The sequence below is a fragment of the Saccopteryx leptura genome, chromosome 1 (assembly GCF_036850995.1).
Source record: "Saccopteryx leptura isolate mSacLep1 chromosome 1, mSacLep1_pri_phased_curated, whole genome shotgun sequence".
Taxonomy (NCBI): Eukaryota; Metazoa; Chordata; class Mammalia; order Chiroptera; family Emballonuridae; genus Saccopteryx; species Saccopteryx leptura.
This window is the reverse complement of record NC_089503.1, coordinates 81,458,663-81,479,837: the sequence shown is the minus strand read 5'-3', so window position 1 is coordinate 81,479,837 and position 21,175 is coordinate 81,458,663. Positions and strand designations below refer to the sequence as shown.

Genomic DNA, 21,175 nt, shown 5'->3' with positions numbered 1-21,175 from the left:
TAGCAAGACAGGTAATAGCAAATGTTGGAGAGGCTGTGGAGAAAAAGGAACCCTCATCCACTGTTGGTGGGAATGTAAAGTAGTACAACCATTATGGAAGAAAGTATGGTGGTTCCTCAAAAAACTGAAAATAGAACTACCTTATGACCCAGCAATCCCTCTACTGGGTATATATCCCAAAAACTCAGAAACATTGATACGTAAAGACACATGCAGCCCCATGTTTATTGCAGCATTGTTCACAGTGGCCAGGACATGGAAACAACCAAAAAGCCCATCAATAGATGACTGGATAAAGAAGATGTGGCACATATACACTATGGAATACTACGCAGCCATAAGAAATGATGACATCGGAACATTTACAGCAAAATGGTGGGATCTTGATAACATGATACGAAGCGAAATAAGTAAATCAGAAAAAACCAGGAACTGTATTATTCCATACGTAGGTGGGACATAATAGTGAAACTAAGAGACATTGATAAGAGTGTGGTGGTTATGGGGGGGAGGGCGGAATGGGAGAGGGAAAGGGGGTGGGGAGGGGCACAAAGAAAACAAGATAGAAGGTGACAGAGGACAATCTGACTTTGGGTGGTGGGTATGCAACATAATTGAACGACAAGATAACCTGGACTTGTTATCTTTGAATATATGTATCCTGATTTATTGATGTCACCCCATTAAAAAAATAAAATTATAAAAAAAAACAAACAAACTTATATGAAGCAACTAATATAAGGGAGGAAACTGTTTATACATATAAACAAGAAATCAAACGCTCCTAACTACATGAACATAGAGCACATAGAGCAAGGCATTGACATACTGTATACTCTATTGCAATGCCCTGCTTTCCTTTAAAAAAATTTTTTTCCCCATGATTTGAGAGAGAAAAAAAGAGAGAGACAGAGAGAAGCATCAACTCATTGTTTCACTTCAGCTATACACTTATTGGTTGCATTTTGTATGTACCTTGATCAGGATCCAGGATCCAACCCACAACCTCGGGGACCGAGATGATGATGCTCTATCCACTGAGCAACCTGGTGAGGGCTCGTTCCTTCTTTTCTTATTTAGCTAGCTCATACATCTCAAGTTTATGTATCTTCTCTTCCAGGAATTCCCCCTTGACCCCTAAATTGGTTTAACTATCCCTACTCAATGCCCCCAAAGGAGCTTGTACTTGTTTCTGACCATGTCATCCATTTCTATTTTAAAAATTATAGCCCTGGCCGGTTGGCTCAACGGTAGAGCGTCGGCCTAGCATGCGGAGGACCCGGGTTCGATTCCTGGCCAGGGCACACAGGAAAAGCACCCATTTGCTTCTCCACCCCTCCCCCTCTCCTTCCTCTCTGTCTCTCTCTTCCCCTCCCGCAGCCAAGGCTCCATTGGAGCAAAAATGGCCCGGGTGCTGGGGATGGCTCTGTGGCCTCTGCCTCAGGCGCTAGAGTGGCTCTGGTCGCAACATGGCGACGCCCAGGATGGGCAGAGCATCGCCCCCTGGTGGGCAGAGCGTTGCCCCATGGTGGGCGTGCCGGGTGGATCCCAGTCGGGCGTATGCGGGAGTCTGTCTGACTGTCTCTCCCTGTTTCCAGCTTCAGAAAAATTCAAAAAAATAAAAAATAAAAAAAAATAAAAAACAGTCATACGAAATAAGTTACAGCACTTACTAAAAGAATCCTGTTAAGAATGTTATTTTATATCACTTTTATATCCTTATATAAAATTGCAATGGAATAAAACTTGTATAATTCAGTGTTAAAAAAATGTTTCTGTTTCTTCTGAAAAACTCATCTGATTTTTCCTTTCTGATAATGAGAACAATATACCGGTAACTGATTATGTGTTTAATTTTAGGTAAGGTTTCAAGGAGGCTTAATGTAAAATCTAAAGTTCTTCTAAGAGAACCTTTTAACATTCTTTTAAGGATTTTTTTGTATTTTCTTTTTTTCTTAGTCATATTTTATCTTTTTGTTTTAATTTCATGTATATTTTTTGATAAGCCACCTCAAACCTTTGTGTAAGTGGTGAGTCTTTGATAAATATTTGTCTAAGGGCAACTATCCAGTGATTCCCTTATTCTAGAGCAAACATGGATTATTAAGTCAAAATCCCTGATCTCTTTTTCATTTAGGTACTTTGTTTTTGAGGTCACTTGCATCAATTTAGCTTTGTTTGAATAATCCTAAGTGAATCTGGTTTTAGGAAGGAACAAATTAATTAAACTGAAATTGTATTCCAAGGGTTTAATAAAATAGATTTGACTATACAATTCCTCCTGAAAGCGACACTTCAGAATTCACCTTTTTCCAAGTTGTTTGCACTTATCTCTCTTTTCTTATTCATTTCTTTGATTTAAATTTTGCTGACCTGGGAAAACATGTGTAAATTTTCCATATTTTAAAACTGTAGCCCTGAAATGCTGGGGCATGAGGCATATGTCGCTAATGTTTCTTCCCTGCCATTAAATTGCTCCTAAGCTTGTCACTGTTTTTTGTTTTTTTTTTGAGATTTCCTTTACTTCTCAATTTAAAAAACATCAGTATTCAGTTTTCTTTAAGTCCTTCAGAGTATATGAATAATATTTAAAAACATAGCATCATGAGAGAATCCAAGCTTTGAAATTTAGACAAGAGGTCCGAAAAAGTCTATTATATAGAGATCCAAAGAAGATCCCTATTTGTGTAACTCAAAGAATGCTGTTAGTGTTTCATCTTTGTCATACTGCACAGATGTTCTATCTTGCACTATGAGGGTATTATAAATCATTAATAAAGTGAAAGCATTACAAAGAAATGAACATGCATTTTACAACTAAACCTAGTGATGGACAGATTGCCTGGAAAGGAAAAGAATACAAACATGTTCTGCCAAGAGAACATATTTTTCAGGAAGTCCTCGCTCACCCAAAACATTACTGGCAGTAAATATGTTTTCCATTGTGATTAGGTGGTGTTCTCATGGGCACTCTCCACTCAGAACAATTTTCTTGGAGACACCTATGAGACACGTTCATTCATTCGTTCAAATATATTTTTATTTAATGCCCACTTTGTTCCAAGTACTCTTCTATATATATGTTTGAAACACATTAGTGGGCAAAACCAACAAGGATTCCTAGCTGGAAGCAACAGGTAATAAATAACAACAGACAGATGAATAAAGTATATAACAAGCATAAAGTGATAAGTGGTATGAAACAAAATTCAAAGGGAATAAAGGAGATATAAGTGCAGGGTTGTATGTGAAATTTTAAATAGGATATTCAAGGCAGGCTTTGAGAAAGAGACATTTGAGCAATAATTTGAAGGAGGTGTGAGGACTTTAATATTAGGATAGAAAAATTGTGAGCAAAGATACATCAAAATCATCTGGCTATGACAAGAGAGAAAGAAGCAAAAAGAAATTGCAAGTTATTTTGACTCAATTTTATCTTCAATTCTGAATGTTTAAAAGTGATTGCTGCCCTAGGTGAAGACAAGTAGGTTTTTGATTAGTTTTCAGTCCAAAACACAAAGCTCATTTAAGGTCAAGGAGAGGCGATTGTCTCATATACACACTTTAGTTATCATGAGTTAGAGCAGAAATGCACTACATGACCTTGAAAGTATAAGCAACTCACACCACATAAGTGCGATATACATTAGATACCCAACATCAGACACTGAAAACAGGTACCAAAGCTTGACAGTTCAGACAACACTTTCCAGGAGATTCAATAACAATATATCAAGATGTAATCTCTTCCAGGACAAATTCATTCTTCCCAAGATGCCAGAAATCTTTTATCTGCTTCCCAATGCCTGAGGTAATATATCAGGCAGTCATGAAAATGTCATGAATGTGGAGGTAATTTTAATGAATCAAGAAAGGAAGGCAACATGTCCACAGTTGTGTAGTTTAGGAACTATGATGAAACTGAGACAATTTAACTTAATATAAAAGTGACAGTGGCTATATTAAATCACAATCATGGAAATAATGTTATTTGAAAATGTGAGATTAATAGATTAACACACAGAGATTTTTAAAAAAATGTATTTCAGATAGTTCATTCTATTGATGTTAACATGTCCCCAAGGTCACTAGGAAAAAATAAGATGCTGGGGTCTTCAAGTACTGCCAAAATTTAAGCAATGCTCAGTCCTTCTTTGGTCTGACCTCTAGTGTATTGTCTCTTTATTCTTAAAAAAACATTTTTTAATTGATTGAGTTCAGAGAGAGAGGAAGGGGTGGAGAGAGAGAAGCATCAATTTGTTGTTCCACCCTTCCATCTTTTAATTCCATGTGGGGAATTGAACCCGCAAACTTGGCACGTTGCGATGATGCTCCAACCAACTAAGTTATCCAGCCAGGGCATTCTTTCAATAAATTAGAGAACTAGCATTTGTAGAACAAGTATGACATGTCATGTACCATATTTGATGCTTTTACATGTATTATCTCACTTAATTCTCACATTCTGTGATGTATGTGTATGTAGTTATGTGCTCATAATGTGGAAAGATGGGGGAGGAAAAGGAACATTAGTTACATTTTATAGGAGCTCAGAGATAACTGCTCTAAATTCACATACATAGGAAGTATTAATGCCGGGATTCTGCTCAGGGTTTCTAGCTCTATTAAACCATCTAATACTCTTTAACAGAGGCCACTATAAGAATTACTATTTGCATAGTATTTTATTGTTTATAAAGTCATATTTTATTTCATTATATCAAGATCCTGAGAACATTCTAATCATCTTGGTTTTCTTAAAAATTATTAGTCTATGGTATTAAAACTGAAAATTCTGCAAAATGCACTAAAGCTACATGTCTATCTTTTGTGTATGTGTTTTCATAAACTACACTTATGACAAACTCATTGCATTTGCCTCTGTCTCATGATGAGGAAATTGCATTTTGTTTCTGAGTTTGATTACTTTAGATATTTCATCTAAGTGGAATCATATAGTATTTGTCTTTTTGTGATGGGCTTATTTCATTTAGCATGATGTCCTCAAGGTTGATACATGTTGCAGCATGTGACAGAATTCCCTTCCTTTTTAAGGTTAATATTCCATTGAATACACACACACACACACACACACACACACACACACACACACACACACTCACATTTTGTTTATCCACTCATCTGTTAATGGACATTTGGGTTATTTCCACCTCTTATCTATTGTAAACAGTGCTGCTATAAACACGGGCATACAAATATCTCTTTGAGATCTTGCTTTAAATTCTTTTGCATAAATATGCAGAAATTGGATGTTGTTCATACGGTAGTTCCATTTTTAACTTTTTTTTTTTTTTTTTTTTTTGTATTTTTCTGAAGTTGGAAATGGGGAGGCAGTCAGACAGACTCCTGCATGCGCCCAACCGGGATCCACCAGGCATGCCCATCTGGGGCATTGCTCTGCCGCAACCAGAGCCATTCCAGCGCCTGAGGCAGAGGCCACAGAGCCATCCTCAGCACCCGGGCCAACCCTGCTCCAATGGAGCCCTGGCTGCGGGAGGGGAAGAGACAGAGAGGAAGGAGAGGGGGAGGGGTGGAGAAGCAGATGGGCGCCTCTCCTGTGTGCCCTGGCCGGGAATCGAACCCGGGACTCCTGCATGCCAGGCTGACCCTCCACCACTGAGCCAACCGGCCAGGGCCTCATTTTTAACTTTTTTGAGGAAACTCCAGAACTCTTTTCCATAGTGGTTGCATCATTTTACAATCCTACCAACAACACAAAATGTTCTAATTTCTCCCTGTATTTGACAATTCTTATTATTTGGAGAGTTTTGATAGTACCTATACTAATGGGTATGAAGCAGCATCTCTTTATGCTTTTGAGTAGCGTTTCCCCATTAATTTGTGATGTCGAGCATCCTTTCATATGCATGTCATATGTATATCATCTTTGGGGAAATGTCTTTTCAAGTCCTATTCCCATTTTCTAATAAGGTTTTTGATTTGCTTGTTGTTGATTCTGTATTCTGGATACCTGTCCCTTTTCAGATGTGTGATTTTTAAATATTTTCTCCCGTTTTATAAATTGTCTTTTCAGTCTATGGATTGTATCTTTCGCAGCAGAGACCTTTTTAGGCTTGATGCAGTCCCATTTGTTGCCTGGCTGTGCTTTTGGTATCATATCCAGGAAATCATTGCCATTCCTTGATGCTGGACTGGCACTAAATTTCTGCCTTGCAGAAGTGCCTGGAAGACAATGATCCACTCATGGTAATATGTGAAATACAGCTTTCTCGGGAAAATGCAGATTGCAGTGATTTAAAAAATACTAGCATAATTTGCCAATCCCATTTGCTTTCTGGGAAGCTGGAGGAGGATCATTAATTATATAGTGTGTTTTAGGGGACTTACAGACTAAAGAGAAATTTAAACATGAAGCTTATAGAATTACAGTATAGCAAAGGAAATTTTGTTACTAGTCCTCAATGAACATTTAACTCATTGTTGTGAGAATTTCATGAATTATTCATGAAGAATCACAGCATAATGATTAAGAAGATGGGTATCAGAGTGAAGTAGATCTAAACTCTAGTCCCTATTCCGTTTTATGTGACTTGTGGATATTTAAACATTCAAAACTTCAGAATTCTTTTACCCTTTAAAATATGAATAGTATAATAATACCTTAACTGTAAGACTGCTTAGAAGTCATGTTGAACTATTCAATACTTCACAGAAAACAGAAACTTAGGCCCTGTCTGGTTGGCTCAGTGGTAGAGCGTTGGCCTGGCATGCAGGAGTCCCGGGTTCGATTCCCGGCCAGGGCACACAGGAGAGGCACCCATCTGCTTCTCCACCCCTCCCCCTCTCCTTCCTCTGTCTCTCTCTTCTCCTCCCGCAGCCAAGGCTCCACTGGAGCAAAGTTTGCCCTGGCGCTGAGGATGGCTCTGTGGCCTCTGCCTCAGGCGCTAGAATGGCTCTGATTGCGGCAGAGCGATGCCCCAAGATGGGCAGAGCATCACCCCTTGGTGGGCATGCCGGGTGGATCCCGGTCGGGCGCATGCGGGAGTCTGTCTGACTGTCTCCCCATTTCCAGCTTCGGAAAAATACAAAAGGAAAAAAAAAGAAAGAAAACAGAAATTTAGCAATTACAATCCCACTTACAATGAACCCTTGACAACCTTTATGTTCTAATTTTCATATATTTCACATACACTTTCATTATAAACTTCACCAGAAAAACTTGTGATTTTTGTCTTCAGTGTTTCTCTCTCTATATTTTTTAATTATTTATTTATTTATTCATTTTAGAGAGGAGAGGGAGAGACAGAGAGAGAGAGAGAGAGAGAGAGAGAGAGAGAGAGAGAGAGAGGAGAGACAGAGAGAGAAGGGGGAGGAGCTGGAAGCATCAACTCCCATATGTGCCTTGACCGGACAAGCCCAGGGTTTTGAACCGGCAACCTCAGCATTTCCAGGTCAACGCTTTATCCACTGCGCCACCACAGGTCAGGCCTGTTTCTCTATATTTTAAAGAAATAAGAGGGAAAATAGTCTTTACTTACCTATTCTTTTTATTTATTTTTTATTTATTTTTATACTTACCTATTCTTAATCTTCATTCTGAATGGTCAAGTTTCCTTTGGTACCATTTCTTTTCAGCCTGAAGAACTTGCTGTAGCAGATCTTGTAGTGTGTGCCTGCTGGCAACGTTTCCTCTTAGCTGTCCTTCATCTAAAAATGTTTTTATTTCACCATCATCCTTGAAAAATGTTCTTGTGGGATATATTGTTTCAACCTTTTTTTTTTTTTTTTTTGTATTTTTCTGAAGCTGGAAACGGGGAGAGACAGTCAGACAGACTCCCGCATGCGCCCGACGGGGATCCACCCGGCCCGCCCACCAGGGGCGACGCCCCTCCAGGGCGTCGCTCTGCCGGGACCAGAGCCACTCTAGCGCCTGGGGCAGAGGCCAAGGAGCCATCCCCAGCGCCCGGGCCATCTTTGCTCCAATGGAGCCTCAGCTGCGGGAGGGGAAGAGACAGAGAGGAAGGAGGGGGGAAGGGGTGGAGAAGCAGATGGGCGCTTCTCCTGTGTGCCCTGGCTGGGAATCGAACCCGGGACTTCTGCACACCAGGCCGACACTCTACCACTGAGCCAACCGGCCAGGGCTCAACCTTTTTTTTTTTAAAAGCACTTTAGATGTTGTTCTAGTGTTTTCTATCATCCATACTATCTGCTGGAGAATGTGTGACCCTTAGAACTGTGATTCCCCTGTATGTGATGTGTTGTTTTTCTCTAGCTGCTTTTAAGGTATTTATTTTTTGTTTTCAGCAGTTTAATTATGATGTGCCTAAGTATGGTTTTCTGTGTATTTATCCTGTTTTTTGTTTTTACTGAGCACCTTGAATCTGTAAATTTATGTTGTTGACCAAATTTGGTGAGTTTTTGGCTATAGATCTTTAGTTTTCTCTAATTCTGTCTACTTTGTCTGGGACTCCAATTAAACGTGTATTGCTTTTAATATCGTTCTGCGTGTTCCTGTGCTCTGTTCATTTTTTTTTAAGTGAGAGGAGGAGAGATAGAGACTCCTGCATGTGCTCCGACCAGGATCTACCTGGCAGTCCCCATCTGGGGCCGATACTGTTATCAGCTGAGCTATCCTCAGCACCCAGGCCAACACTTGAACCAAGAACCAATCGAGCCATTGGCTGAGAGGGGAAGAGGGAAGAGGGGGAGGGGGAAGGGAAGAGAAGCAGATGGTTGCTTCTCATGTGTGCCCTCACTGGGGATCAAACCTGGGATGTCTGCACACCAGGCAGATGCTCTATCCACTGAGCAACTGGCCAGGGCCTCTGCTAATTTTTAAAAATCTTTTGTCTCTTTTTCATATTGGATAATTTCGTATTGGATAATTTCTATTGATTTATCTTCAAGTTTGACATTTTTTTTTTTTTGTTAAATCTATTCTGCCATTAGGCCCAGAGAGTGAATCCTTTTATCTCAGGAATTGTATTTTTCCTAAAACTCTGTTCGCATCTTTTTATGTATTTGATTCCTTTTCTGAGTTTTATTATTTTTTCATTGTTTACAGAGTATTTTCCTTTACCTCAATGAACATATTAGCTGCTTTAAAGTCATGGTCTGATGATTCCAATATCTGTATCATTTGAAATTTAGTCTCTTTTTATTATCTTTTCCTTTGAAAATAAGTCCCATTTTCTCAGTACTTCAAAAAAAATTTTATTCATGTATTTTAGAGAGAAGAGAGAGGGAGAAAAAGAGAAACATCAGCCTGACCAGGTGGTGGCGCAGTGGATAGAGCGTCGGACTGGGATGCGGAAGACCCAGGTTTGAAACCTCGAGGTCGCCAGCTTGAGCAAGGGGTTACTCGGTCTGCTGAAGGCCCACGGTCAAGGCACATACGAGAATGCAATCAATGAACAACTAAGGTGTCGCAATGAAAAAAACTGACGATTGATGCTTCTCATCTCTCTGCATTCCTGTCTATCCCTCTCTCTGACTCTTGCTCTGTCTCTGAAAAAAAAAAAGAAAAAAAAAAGAGAAACATCAATTTGTTGTTCTACTTAGTTGTGCATTCACTGGTTGCTTCTTCTATGTGCCCTGTCCAGGGATCAACCCGCAACCTTGGCATAACAGGACCACACTTTAACCAATTGAGCTACCAGTTAGGGTCCTTGATGCTTTTTATGTCAAGTAATTCTAAATTGTGTCTGGCATTATAACCTTGTTTTGGAATCCCTGGACTCTGTTTCATTCCTCTGCAAAGGGCTGATCCTTTTGTAGAACAAAAAGTTAACTTGGTTGGAAACAAACTGAGAATTTTGTTGTTTATAGTGGGTAACAGCTCAAATATTGCTTAAGTTCTTGTATTTAGAAGAGTAGGAGAATCTTCTATTTTTGGTTCTTTTATCTGAGCTACTTTCATTCTGCCTTTATGTTATTCAAATCAAATTAGGACTGACCCAGAGACTGTGTGAGATTATGGATAGAGTTGAGGTCCTCTCTTTTAGCTGCCCTCTGCTTCCTTCCCTTGGTTTCTCAGATCAGAAAGATAGCAGGCTTTCTATGTAAATTTCTGCTGCTCTGTTCTGTACCACAATTTTAATTTGTCTATAGGTCAAAGCTAAAATGGAAACTCATTTTGTGTTGGTCACTTTCTCCACAGTTTGACTTGGCCTGCCTGTTCATTTTCTTGACCCCTCTGGTAGGGTTTTTTTTTTTTGGTTAAGTTTATAATTGTTATCTGTGTAAGGTCAGTCTGTTAGGAACTTATTCCTCCATACTAGAAGTAGAACTTTCCAACCCAAAGTAATAAAAAAAGTAAAATTTTTGGATAGAAATAATTAATTATAATATTTATGAATGCTTGATATTTCCAAGGATTTTATTTTTGGCATACATTTTTTTGTTTTTGTTTTTTTCTTTACAGGGACAGAGAGAGAGAGAGTCAGAGAGAGGGATAGATAGGGACAGACAGACAGGAACAGAGAGAGATGAGAAGCATCAATCATCAGTTTTTTGTTAAGACACCTTAGTTGTTCATTGATTGCTTTCTCATATGTGCCTTGACCACGGGCCTTCAGCAGACCGAGTAACCCCTTGCTTGAGCCAGCGACCTTGGGTCTAAGCTGGTGAGCATTTTTTATTTTGCTCAAGCCAGATGAGCCCACGCTCAAGCTGGCAACCTTGGGGTCTCGAACCTGGGTCCTTGGCATCCCAGTCCAACGCTCTATCTACTGCGCCACCCCCTGGTCAGGCTGGCATACATGTTTTAAGAGAAGCAGAAATATCCCTCTACTTGTCCATTAATAGCACACTATTTTACTATCTCAAAAGAAGTTTACTTCCTTATTCTAATCCAGATGATCTAAGAAAATCTTTGATAAGCTGATAGGCAACAAACCTATAGATTCAAATCAGTGCTATTTAAATCGTGATCTGCCAATCAATGCTAGCACACGAACTATTCATTGCCTTGTCCATGATAAGATGACGACAGAATTAAGAATACAGTACGTTTGAAACTTTCACGCAACTTTTACGAAGGAATTTTGCATCTGCTAAATATAAGGGGAAAAATTGGCCTTTTATTTTGCATGTCATTGGTTTTTCTTAAAGTTCTTTTTTTCTAGCAAATAAATTTTCTTATATTTTTAAAAAAAACAGTGGTTAGTGATGATTCGGAAATTAAAAACAAAACTGGTTCTTCCCACACTAATTGAGAAAAACTGATCTAGATTGAAAATAACTGCTTTGAGAAGTTTTGAAGTTAACCATTTAACAGGAGAGATAAGGGTAGACTGTAATTTGATTATAGCAATAGTTCCTGAATGACCTGACTAGGCTAAAACATTCTTTAGGTCAAGTCCTAATTAAGTAGATGTCTCTTAGATATATATGTATATATACAAACACACATATAACATAGCAGCTAAAACGTCAGAAAAAAGAATTCGGCACCACTTTAGCTTTCATCTCTGAATAAAGTATTATTTGCTTATTGTTCAGTCTGAGAAGTTTCTGTCATACCATTTAGGTGAGAAGTAAACCAGTAAGTTCAGAGGAAGAATATAGTAACAAACTCAGTTACCAAGAGCCTACTGTTCAATCAACTCTATGTAGAGAAAAACAACCCATTATGTGGTATTTTAATTTCCATTCTAGAGATAAGAAAATTGAGTCTTGGCGAAGCAACTTAATTAAAATCATAGAACAAATAAGTGATAGAATTCCAATTCAGATTTGTCCGATTTAAAAGTCTCTACACTTAACACCACTGTTCTCTATTAATCACCAGATTGGCCCATACACAAATGATGACATCATCAGGCAGAGTTTCAAGGGCTTTGTTAATACAGTGCTGGACACATGAATTGAGTAGTAGAGTACATGAGTCTTCCATTCAAGGATTCATCAGTCTTCACCAAGCTTAGTTTGGAAAATAAGGTCTCAAATGACAGTCAGTCAGCATTTTGGAAGGTAATAAGCAACTTATTTATGAATCATTGTGAACCTTTATGCTTGTGAAGTATTTTTGACTACCTACTACCTATATCACAGGAGTGCAGTTATGTTCTCTTTAGAAATTATGGAAATCTAAAACATTAGTTGTCATCCTGTCTTTGCAAAGCTGGAGAATGGAATAAAAAGGCTAAGCCTTTTGTGTTTTCATACATATTAATTCAATTCAATCAGTGCTCTAGCTTATGGGGAACACAAGTAAGTTAGGCTGTTCTTTTGGGGAATGTACTTGCAAGTTAATACTTTTCTAGTCCTATACTTTGAAGATTTTCTTTAAAACATCTATTGTCAGAATAAATGAAATCTAGTTTAAATCTACAGAATTCTATTTATCCTGGCAAGGAAGTGTTTTTTAAAGTGATTGTCTAATTTTTTACAGAAAAAATTTTTTGTACATTTTCTAGATTGGGATTCAGCATCAGTCAGAAACACTCCTTTATGGCACCCTCTCTGTGTCCTTCCTGTGTCCTCTGTAACAGAAAATTACCAGCAGAAGCATTTCCTCTTCATCCGGTTCCTGTTCTCTTATCACAATTCTATCCTTTCCCCTCCCTTCCTGCTCCCTAGGGGAATTTGAGAGGATGGGGAAAGATGGCTAGAAGTGTGCCCTCTATCCAACACCACCATATCCAATAGTACATGTGTCTAATTTTTTTTGCATACTTACCAGTTCCCTCTCAATTTCCTCTACCATCCCTCTTTGTGTGGCAATGGATTCATGCCAAGGTGCTTTTACCCTAGACAATTCCAGACTGACTGCCAAGACTCCAAGACATAGCAGAACTGAAAGTTTCAAGCTTCTTTTCTAGTGCCCTTTCTACAAGGCTGGGCCAAGGGTTGTATAGAAAAAGAAAGAGGATCACTTTCCCCCTATTAGTCCTATGGTTTCCCCATGACCCTTCCCTTACCAATCACTTCTTACTTTTCTGCCATCCTTCCTCTATTGTGGCTTCCTGCGGCTACAGGTTTTTAAAGCTGTGCCAGAAACTTTATATACACTGGTCCATTCCATCTCAACAACCCTTCCTTTTTTCTTTCTCTGCTCTCCCCTCAACAACCCTTCTGAAGTGGTTAGTAATGCTAATGGCTAACATTTGAGTGCTTACCATGTGCCAAGCATTATTTTAGGCATTTTTTTGCGTATTCACTCATCCCAATTGGAAAGCTATCATCCTATTTTTACAGATAACGAAGCTGATGTTCAATGTTCTGGGTTACAACACTACATGTAACTAACTGGCAGAGGCTGGATTTGAATTCATGTCTCACTGGCTCTAAAGCTGCTTTTAATCATTACTTAATAAATACTGAATCGTTATTCTCAGTCCTTAATCCCGCCAACATTTTTCCTTGCACCTCCCCTCCTCTCCTGGTCTGTTCCTCCCTTCCTGACCCCTCAGCAAGCGCTTTCTGCCCCTTGAACAGTCTGCCGCCCGCCCGCCCGCGTCCCTTCCGTACCCGGTCTGTCCACCTGCCTTGACCTCCACCCTCCTGGCTCCACCACCCCGTTCCGCAGGTCCTCGACGCTTTCTTTCCTTGCGACCCTCGTCCCCTGTATTCCCCTAATACTCTCCCTTTCTTCAATTCCCCACCCTTCCACAGGCTCCTGGGGAAGAGGCCCTGGCGCCCCTCTGGACCCTCTCGCCGCGGAGCCGCCACTCCCTTGGCGGGCGCCCAGCGGCCGGCGTCCGCGGGGCGCCGCGGGGTCCGGGTCCCCAGGCCCCCGTTCTCCGCAGCCCGAGCGCGGTGCAGTCTGGGGGAACATGGCCGCTTCCGGTCTCCCTCCCGGGCCGGCGCGGGCCTGACCGCGGCCCCTGCCCGGCGCACTCCGCCCTCCGCTCCTCCCGCGCGCGGCGCGGAGGTCGCTGGAGCCGCTCGCCGCCGCTGCCCGGTCGCGCCATGGAGAAGAGCTCGAGCTGCGAGAGCCTGGACTCCCAGCCGGCGGCAGCCCGGCCGCCCAGCGTGGACTCCCTGTCCAGGTAACCGGACGCCTCGGGCCCCGCCCAGCGGCCGCGGGGTGACGGGGCCGGGGGCCCGCGGGGCGCTGCCCCAGCCGGCGGACTCGGGCTCCCCACGCTGCGCCGGAATTCCTGCCCTGGGACTGGAGAACCACCTCTTCCCTTTCGGGGGTTGAGAGGCTGAAAAAGGAGGTTAAACTCATTGCTTCTCTGTCGCCCCTCCACCTTTTGTATTTCAATCTAGCTGGGTCCCCGGTTGAGGTAGCCCCAGTTCACTTTCTGGATCCCTCATTTCTTCTCAAGTCGTTTTTTGAGACAGCCCTTCCTCCCTTCCTCCCCCCATTTCCTCCCTGCCTTTCTGTCTTTGGTACTCTTTCCCCAAACTGTCCTCTGGTCTTGCTTTCATCAATTTCTATGTCTTTGGGTTTTGGATTCTTGCCCACCCCTTTCCTCTCCTTTTCCAGCATTTCACTTCCTAATCGGTTTCATGATTTTCTCTCTGGTCCCCTCCCCCCACTTTGGCTAAGGCTGTAATAAAAATGCCCACTGTGCTTCTCTTTTCTAAATCTTCAAGCTGAAAGTCATTGTCTAGGAATCTGAGTAATCCTTATTCCTGAATGAATAGTGAGTGGTAATTTTCTTTCTTCTTGGGTTACCGGTTCTCCAGGTTATTTCTCTTGTACCTGATAAGATGTTTCCCCCCTGTAATTTTGAGGCGAACTTAGTATGCGGCTTTGGAGAGAGTTCTTGTGACTATGAACTAGACAGGTTTTAGGTGCAGTTATTTTCTTTGATTTTAAAACAGTGACTTAAAATTTTATGAAGAAATAATTGGAGATCTGTATTTGTTATATAGCTATAATGAAATCAGGTTCTTTTCCATTGGAAAATAATGCACACACAATTTACATTTCCCCCTGAATATATTGAAGTTGCTTTATCTTTTTCACTGGTAATTCATTTTGGATTCCGATAAATACGGGTGATGCTGGCATTTTTTCTTACTGCTATTAAAGACCTTATTGGGAAATTACTAGCTGATCATAGGCACCTGCCCATCCCTTTTTTGAAGTCCTTAACAAGCGCTGTGTAATTGTTGGTTTAATTGTCTTCTCTGCTAGGTAATAAGCTACTAAATGCAAGGACATTATCTTACTTAGCTTCATATCCCCAGTAGTTAATAGAGACCCTGCATGTCAGAGCTTCTCAGTAAATGTTTTTCTGAATTTGTAGATTGAATTACCTAGAAGAGAATTTTTCTTTGCGTTTAATTATGTATATTGTGCATTGTTTCAAACATTTTGTGAAATCTGTGCTATTAGTCTGAAATTTAGAAAGCTGAAGATTTAGAGGTTCAGCTGTAAAGCTAGTCAGAATAGATTGGAAAATTAGAACTTTATGGGAAAGTTACAAATGACAACTATGGTTCAGAACAGAATGTAAAGAAAACCAGTGAGGCAGCCAGTAATCTCATCTAAGCAAGAGGATTTAGAGCCATAGGAGGCAGCATGGTCTGTTAGAAAAAGGAAAGTACTGGAAGTTAGGAGACCCAGGCTCTAAACTTCTTGTCCTAGGTAGCACTGTATTTGGCCTGTATCACTTAACTTCTAGTCTGCAGTTTTCTCATCTTTTAAAATAAGGAAATTGATCTAGCCACACCAGCAGTCATGTTGTGGATAGACAGATGGTCATCCTGGGATTCTGAGGTCCCAGAATGAAACCTTGGGGTTGCTGGCTTGAGCAAGGGGTCACAGGCTGACTTGGTTGGAGTCCTCCCAGTCAAGGCACGAATGAGAAGCAATCAATGAACAACTAAAGTGCCGCAACTTGAGTTCTCTCTCCCTTCCTGTCTCTTTCAAAAAAAAAAAAAATTAAATAATAAAATAGGGGAGTTTTCTAGCAAATCTGTGAGGTCTTTTAGAACTCTAAAATTCTGTCATTCTTTATCTTGATAATACTAAGATGAATGCATTCTTGTCATTCTTTTATTTTTTTATTTAATTTTTTTAATCAAATGTTTTTGGGTTGACGCTGGTTAACAAAATTATACAGGTTTCAGGTGCAGAGTTCTACAACACGTCTTCTTTATCAGTCATTCTTAATCTTACTTATCAATTACTTACAATTATGAATGCATTCTTGTTGACTACTGAGTGTATTCTTATCAAATATACCCTTTAGAAATAACTTTTGTTATGGATTTCTGAAATTACACTAATAAATGTTGCCTGTTATTATTATAAATTAATGTACCTAATTGTGCCACTTAAGCACATTTGTTTTCTAAAGATAAAGGAAAGCGCAGCCACTGCAGTTAGAGTTTACAGATCTATTTTAACTTTTTTCCCATTGATTTGAGAAAGAGAGAGAGCTCATGCAGATCAATTCACTGTTCCATTTAATTGTACACTCATTGGCTGCTTCTCATATGTGCCTTGACTTGGGATTGAACCCGTGTCCTTGGTATGCCGGGTTGATGCTTTATCGACCAAGCCACCTGGCCAGATCTTATTTTAACTTCTTAAAAAAATGTTTTTGACAGAAGAATTTGAGAAAATTAAGAACTCCTTGAAAGAATTTTGACTATCAATGTTAGCCTCATCTCAGCCTCTCTGGACAAAAATATAAGTATGGCTTTCTACTTTCCACATGACTGCCAGCTCTCATTGCTTTCCTCTGGAAGGTAGATACCATTTATTGAATCTCTACTGTATAGAATCCACCCTTGCTATATTCTTTTATATGTTTTAGTTCATGAATCATTACACCTACTGGTGGTACTCTCGTTAATCAACAGTATAGAACAGCTGCATTGTGGACACTTGTTGGAAAGCTTCTATTTAAACTTAATCTGCACTAACAATCACAGGTGATTCTAATACAAAAGCAGGGTGGGCAGCCATGGTAGTTATTAGTGGTTATTCAGATTAAGTTTTTACTTTTGTCAGCATGTGATTAATGAGAATATTGATGTTTGATCTCAGCCTTTTGCAGGAATGTTGCTGTTAAATTGTTGTTTATTTTTATGCTTTCTGTTTTATACAATTAGGAAATATTTAACTTTAGATTTTTAATTGGAAAATTGCCTTTTGAATTTGTTTATTTATTTTTTATTTTAGTGAGAGGAGGGGAGGCAGAGACAGACTCCATATGTGCCCTGACAGGGATCCACCCAGCAAGCCCACTAGGAGGTGATGCTCTGCCCCATCTGGGGCCGTTGCTCCATTGCAACCAGAGCCTATTTTTAGTGCCTGAAGTGGAGGCCACGGAGCCATCCTCAGTACTATAGGCCACTGCTGCGAACCAGCGCGTATAGTAATTGTCCAGGTCCTGAGTGAGAATGGTGCAGAATAAAAAAGTAAGCTCAGAGAGTAAAAGGATGGGATTGGGAGGTCTCTGCAATGCTGATAGCTTGCAAGAGAAGAGCAAAGCCCCTCCTATCTGCTTTATTATACAGTGCAGAGCCATATACAAATAAGGAAGTCTCTGATACAAAGTTACACATCTCCAAGGCAACCCAAGAATTCTCCCAAGTGCAGAAAACCCTCCATACCAATGGTCCCCGACCCATGGCCGCGGACTGGTACTGGTCTGTGGGCCATTTGGTACTAGTCCGCAGAGAAAGAATAAATAACTTACATTATTTCCGTTTTATTTATATTTAAGTCTGAATGATGTTTTATTTTTAATTTTTTTTATTTTTTTTTGTATTTTTCTGAAGCTAGAAATGGGAGAGACAGTCAGACTCCCGCATGCGCCCGACCAGGATCCACTCGGCATGCCCACCAGGGGGCGACGCTCTGCTCACCGGGGGGCGATGCTCTGCCCCTCTGGGGCGTCGCTCTGTTGCGACCAGAGCCACTCTAGCGCCTGGGGCAGAGGCCAAGGAGCCATCCCCAGCGCCCGGGCCATCTTTGCTCCAATGGAGCCTCGGCTGCGGGAGGGGAAGAGAGGGACAGAGAGGAAGGAGAGGGGGAGGGGTGGAGAAGCAGATGGGCGCTTCTCCTGTGTGCCCTGGCTGGGAATCGAACCCGGGACTTCTGCACGCCAGGCCGACGCTCTACCACTGAGCCAACTGGCCAGGGCTGATGTTTTATTTTTAAAAGACTAGATTCCCTCTGTTACATCCGTCTAAGACTCACTCTTGACGCTTGTCTCGGTCACGTGATACGTTTTTCCATCCCACCCTAAAGGCCGGTACGTGAAAATATTTTCTGACATTAAACCGGTCTGTGGCCCAAAAAAGGTTGGGGACCACTGCTCCACACTACATAACTGAAAACAACCAACATAAGAACAAACAAAAGGTGAGGGGAAGGGCATGTAAATTGCCGCTAGCAACTTAAGCAAGCAAGTGAGGTGGGGAGTGGGATGAGTACAGATACTCAGCTTCATAGCCAATATGGAGTTGTGGGGAAAGAGCTTAGCCTTTAGTTTAAGCCTTAAACTACGAGAGCTTTGCCAGCTTGCAGTCTCCAACAGGCTACCTCGCTCCAATCGAGCCATGGCTGAAGAGGGGAGGAGAAGAGAGAGAGAGAGAGAAAGAGAAGCAAGAGGGGGAGTGATGGAGAAGCAGTTGGGTGCTTCTCTTGTGTGCCCTGACTGGGAATCAAACCCAGGACATCTATACTCTGGGCCAACGCTTTACCACTGAGCCAACCGGCCAGGGCTGAATTTGTTTTGATATTTCCTGCAAAATATAGTTGATAGTACTGTTCCATGTGTTATAGATTGCCTTTTACACACTAGGTTTACATAAATTTCTGCTGAGTTTAGCTCCAAGGAAATTGTTTATGCAAAAAATTTTCTATGCTTCCTCTTTGTTTGAAAATGGAAACTGTAACTGCATCATCTTCTTCAGTTTGGCAAAAATACTTCAGATTTGTAACTGAAGTGGGTAGTACTCATCTGTAATTTTTTCAAGTACTTCTATTAGATGGATTCTATTTAAACACTATGTCATGTTTAAATAAATGAATTTGTAAGATGTTTTGGGAAGTATATAAATCTGAAAAATACTACACAATCTCATCTAGTTGCCCTTTCTTTATTTTTGACAATGACATTACATTGAAGTTGGATGACTGCTTCTTGTGAGATCTGCAGTTCACAGTAAACATATGTTGGGTCTTGAGATGTATAGTTATCTGACTTCTTATTGCTTTTAGCTTTGTCTTTTAGGTCGTCATAGACCTGATGCCTTTGGTCACAAAAGAGCAATTTCATTCTTTCTCTTGATTTAAAAAAAAAATGCAGTTATAGTTGACATTCAGTACTATATTAGTTTCAGGTGTACAACATAGTGGTTAGATATCTACATAACTTGAGAAGTGATTCCCAGTAAGTGTAGGACCCTCCTAGCACCATACATAGTTATTACAGTATTATTGACTCTAGTCCCTGTGCTGTACATGACACTGTCATGCATATCATTCTTTATTTATTCCAGATAGCAGTTTCCCAATCAGCATTCTTTTTTTTTTTTTTTTAAGATTTTATTTATTCATTATAGGGAGGGGAGAGAGAGAGAGAGAGAGAGAGAGAAGGAAGAGGAGCAAGAAGCATCAACTCCCATATGTGCCTTGACCAGGCAAGCCCAGGGTTTTGAACCAGCAACCTCAGCGTTTCCAGGTTGACGCTTTATCCACTGCGCCACCACAGGTCAGGCCCAATCAGCATTCTTAAGAAGAAAATTAATTTTCTTTGGTGCATTCTGCTTGCTGTTGCCCTGCTTCAGTGAGCTGTTCAGCAGCTCTTTTATATCCTGCTATTTATTGTACATTCTTCAACATGTTCAGTCCCACAGAGAGAGTTGTGAAAAAATTCACTTCAGCACAGTGATAATCTGGCTGTATTTCCTAATTTTATTCTTGTTGGTCTTGCTTTGGTTCTTGATATAAGTGTGACTTATACAGGCTATAGATAAAAGAATACTGTAGGATATATATGAGAGCTGTCTGAGAGAGCATCAGAATTGTATGAGTTATACAGCAGGATTGAACACTATATTGCTACTGTTTGGCCTTAGTCTGGTTTTCGATTTTTCAGTTTGTACACTGTTAAAAAATGTACTGCTTGAGTGTTTTCTTTACTTTTTAGTATGGATTTTCAAATGCTAATATAGCTGACCCTTAAATAACAAGGGTTTGAGCTGCACTGGTGTACTATATATGCATTTTTTTTTCAAGAAATACCTGTACTGTTTTGATCGTAGTTGGGAGACCACAATGTGGAGGACCTCTGTATACATTGATCTACACCATTTTATACAGGAAACTTGCCTCTCCGTAGATTTTGGTATCTGTGGAGACTCCTAGAACCAATCTCCTGCAGATACTGAGGGACAGCTAAGTTTTTGGAGAGTCAGAAGTTATACTTGGATTTTCAACTGCTTGTGGGTCAGCACCCCAACCTCTGCATTGTTCAAGGGTCAGCTGTAATAACTAGTGCCAAGTATGTGTCCAGTGAACATTTGAATAAAGAAATGTTGACTAAATGTTCACTGCTTGTCTTATTTGTTGTTTCCATTGAAAGAATTAAAAAGGATTTCCTTCTGTTGATTTTGGCATATAGAGTCAAAACATCAGGTTTAAGCTGAAGTTATTCTTACATGAAGCTTCTTGACACCCTGAGCCGACTTTATTGGCTGCGTTATGTTTTCTGTGTCTAGTCCTATAGATCTTCCTGATACTATATTCTCTTAGGCTATTTGCTTTTCCACCTGCTACTGTTGATTACTCTGTTCTCTTTCTCTCAAGTTATTCTGTCAGTCATTTTATTTAATATGTATTTCTTCCATTCTTTATATAACTCATGCTGTAGTTATTCGGGGTACCACTGGTTTATTTCAGATTATTTTGGTTTCCCAATTCATTTTTAGTTTATAAATTTATTAGCATTTATGAGCATCCTATATTTACATTTAACTTAGATTAAAAAATCAAAGGAGAGGTACCTATAATATACTAAAAATAATAGCCTCCCAAATGTTTACATTTTTAAATGGCATGTCTTCCTTAAAATGATCCTCATTTGAAAATAGCATATCCTGGATTTCTTTTTTTTTTTCTTTTTTTTTCTGAAGCTGGAAACAGGGAGGCAGTCAGACAGACTCCCGCATGCACCCGACCAGGATCCACCCGGCATGCCCACCAGGGGGCGATGCTCTGCCCATCCGGGGCGTCGCTCCGTTGCGACCAGAGCTAGTCTAGCGCCTGAAG

General features: G+C 40.5%; 1 protein-coding gene across 5 annotated transcripts in view; it reads left to right on the top strand.

Annotated features, from left to right (window-relative positions):
- The first annotated feature begins 13,729 nt into the window (after window positions 1-13,729).
- MTMR2 (myotubularin related protein 2) overlaps window positions 13,730-21,175 on the top strand; it is a 143,236-nt gene continuing 135,790 nt past the window's right edge. The window contains exon 1 of one of the 5 annotated variants that reach the window (XM_066370992.1): window positions 13,730-13,976. In XM_066370992.1, coding sequence (XP_066227089.1) covers window positions 13,897-13,976 — 80 coding nt within the window. In that variant the 5' untranslated portion in view covers window positions 13,730-13,896. Of the gene's footprint in view, window positions 13,977-14,011; window positions 14,148-21,175 lie in introns of those variants that run through there. The other 4 variants (XM_066371027.1, XM_066371001.1, XM_066371012.1 and 1 more) reach the window with 4 other exon arrangements.